General features: G+C 54.3%; 1 protein-coding gene across 1 annotated transcript in view; it reads left to right on the top strand.

Moving 5' to 3' along the window:
- The first annotated feature begins 2381 nt into the window (after positions 1 to 2381).
- DNM3 (dynamin 3) overlaps positions 2382 to 2554 on the top strand; it is a 178191-nt gene continuing 178018 nt past the window's right edge. The window contains 1 exon segment of the mRNA XM_009892901.1: positions 2382 to 2527. Within this exon segment, the coding sequence (XP_009891203.1) occupies positions 2382 to 2527 (146 nt within the window).

Below are 2554 nucleotides of genomic sequence, written 5' to 3'. Positions count from 1 at the left end.
ATTACAAGAAGCTTTGCAAGGGTCTCTGCTAGTACTGCCCGTTTCCTTTAGTTTAGCCACTCTGAATCTTGACAAATTCAGAAAGCCAGGCTGGGCTCCGCTCGGAGGTTTAGAACAAGCTGCCTGGAGAAGTCAGCTAGAAAAAGCAGGGGCCTGAAGCTATGCTTGGGTGCCCTTCCTCTCTTCTTCACTGCTCTCTTGGAGCTGTTGGAAAAACAAGCACCCTTGCGATAACATGGGCACGCATAAGGAAAATGTTCCTGCTTTTTCCAGGAGGTGAGAAATCTATACTGGGCTGCTCGTGGCTTTTTTGGGGGGAAAGCGCATTTTTGTAAGTGGCAGAGTCACAGGGTGAGTGTGGTTATTTAGTGGTTTTAACTCAGCTTCAACAGGAAAAAAAGTTTGGTTTGGAAACTTCCCAGACTTGGGGGAATAAGTCAAACTTTTCCTAATCATAGATTTTTTTTCTTTTCTTTTTCTCTCTTTCTCTTTTTTTTTTTTTTTTGTGGAATCAAACAAAAACTTAATTTAAAGCCCTAATGGTAAGGACAGTTCCCTAGGTTATCAGTTTGAAGGTGTGCATAGCGTTGGTCCTGAGGCATCCTGCCTTTTTTAATCTTCATATGTCTCTTGTGGATATGCAACCCTATCACCAGGCTGCTCTCCTACTGATCTTAATTATTTCATGGGGGCAGCGCAAAGTGCTCCGACACTTAGATGGGGTGGATTTGGTCAGAACACAATACTGTTCTTCCCGACTTCCAGCCTCTGTAGAAACCCATGAACTGGAGGAAGGCCAGGCAGCTACTCTAGTGCCTCCTAGCATAGCCTGCTCGCTCAGGAGTGGAGAAAAAAAATAATCATGCTGCTAATTGGCATAATTATGTCAATAACCCCCGGGCCCCATTTAGATAGAAATGCTTGAAAGGCTATGATGCTGGGGAGGTGATTTAACCTCAGCGGAAAAGCCACTGCTAGAGAAGCTGTCTCTGCATTATGCCGATTAAAAACTTTTTAGCCAGAGCTAAAGCAAACTGTTCATTTGTTTCCAGGGTTAGAAGTCAGCCTGTTGTAGAGAGTCATTTTTTACACTTATTGAGAGCTCTGGCCAAGAAGTTTTGATAATGCTCCAGATCATTAGTATCTGTCAGCCTACGGGATGTTCGCAGTTCCCTTTTGTTTTGCTTTTCTCGCTGAGCGAGGCCGGTGTCTGATTTAATACAGAGGATAACTTGTATTGCTGCAGGACTCCAAAGCCTCTGTTTTGGATATTTTTGTGTTGTGACTGCTGCCAGTAATCACAGATAAGTCTCTGTTGTTCGCCTGTGCTTTTAGCTCAGCCTCAGTTTGCATTTTTAATTGAACCCTCTGCAATGACATGGCTTGGACCTTGTTATCGCTTCCCTGCCTGTTCCTGAACCCCCTCACCTGTTACTGGCCCTGCTGGACCTGGCTTCTTGGTCTTGCCCTGACATGATTCCAGGGAACTCGTCTGACCCAGGCAGCACTCCTGCCCGTGGCTGAGTGTCATTGTCATTTGCCAGGGCCCCTTGTGTGCCGTGGGAATGGATCATGGTTCCCGCTGCTCTTGTTCTCATCACAGGCAGGAGCCGGGAGGAATTTGGCCAGCGGGACTGCTCCGAAATACCCTGCTCGGCAGATTGGGAAGTGTCGAAGCCAGCTGCCTGCCAGGTCCCGTGCCGGCAAGTGGGACCCAGCGCTCCTGGTTTGGTCCTGTTCCCAGTTTGGTGCCAAAGTTGTAGAGGTAGGGTGTACACAAACCTCCAGGCTGCCTTGGTGCTGGGTGCTAGAGAATGGCGTGGTTGGGCATGGCCTTGTGCCGGGGGCTCACGGGGGATGCCATGACCCCCTCCACCAGCAGGACAGGGTGGCTGGCTGGGGTCAGGGCTCCCAGGAGAGAGGGGCAGCATGGCTGTCCTGCGGGTTGGTGTGTGGACCTGGGCTGAACCATGGTCATCGTGCCCAAGTGTCCCATTACCAAGGGTCCATGTGTGGGGATGAGCCCACCCTGCCACTTGAGTGGGGTGGGTGGGCAGCGGGTGAGTGGAGACTCCAGGCTGCCGGGAGGAGCCCACAGATGCTCCCTGCAAGCTGGTGACTGGCAGGAGGCTCTGCTGGTGCCGGAGCACGGAGAGGCCTCTGCCACCGCAGGGAGGGCAGAGGGGACCCCACCACCGCCACGTGCTGCCCGGACTCAGCCCTGCCACCCCTGCACCGGGCGGGGGCGTGGCCGCACAGGGTGGGGGCGTGGCCTTTCCGAGGAGACCCCGCCCCCAGGCTCGGGGGTGGGACGCATGCGCAGTGCGCCGGTGTTACCTGTCAGCGGCGGCAGCGGGGAGGGGACGGCGCGGCGCGGCGGGATGGAGGGGCTCATCCCGCTCGTCAACCGGCTGCAGGACGCCTTCGCGGCGCTGGGCCAGAGCTGACTGCTCGACCTGCCGCAGATCGCCGTGGTGGGCGGGCAGAGCGCCGGCAAGAGCTCCGTGCTGGAGAACTGCGTCTCCAGGTGAGGCGGCGGGCACGATACCCCCTC

The sequence above is a fragment of the Charadrius vociferus genome, unplaced genomic scaffold (genome assembly GCF_000708025.1).
Source record: "Charadrius vociferus isolate BGI_N301 unplaced genomic scaffold, ASM70802v2 scaffold39, whole genome shotgun sequence".
NCBI classification, from domain to species: Eukaryota; Metazoa; Chordata; class Aves; order Charadriiformes; family Charadriidae; genus Charadrius; species Charadrius vociferus.
The sequence above is the reverse complement of the archived record's forward strand: the minus strand, read 5'-3'. Positions and strand labels throughout refer to the sequence as shown.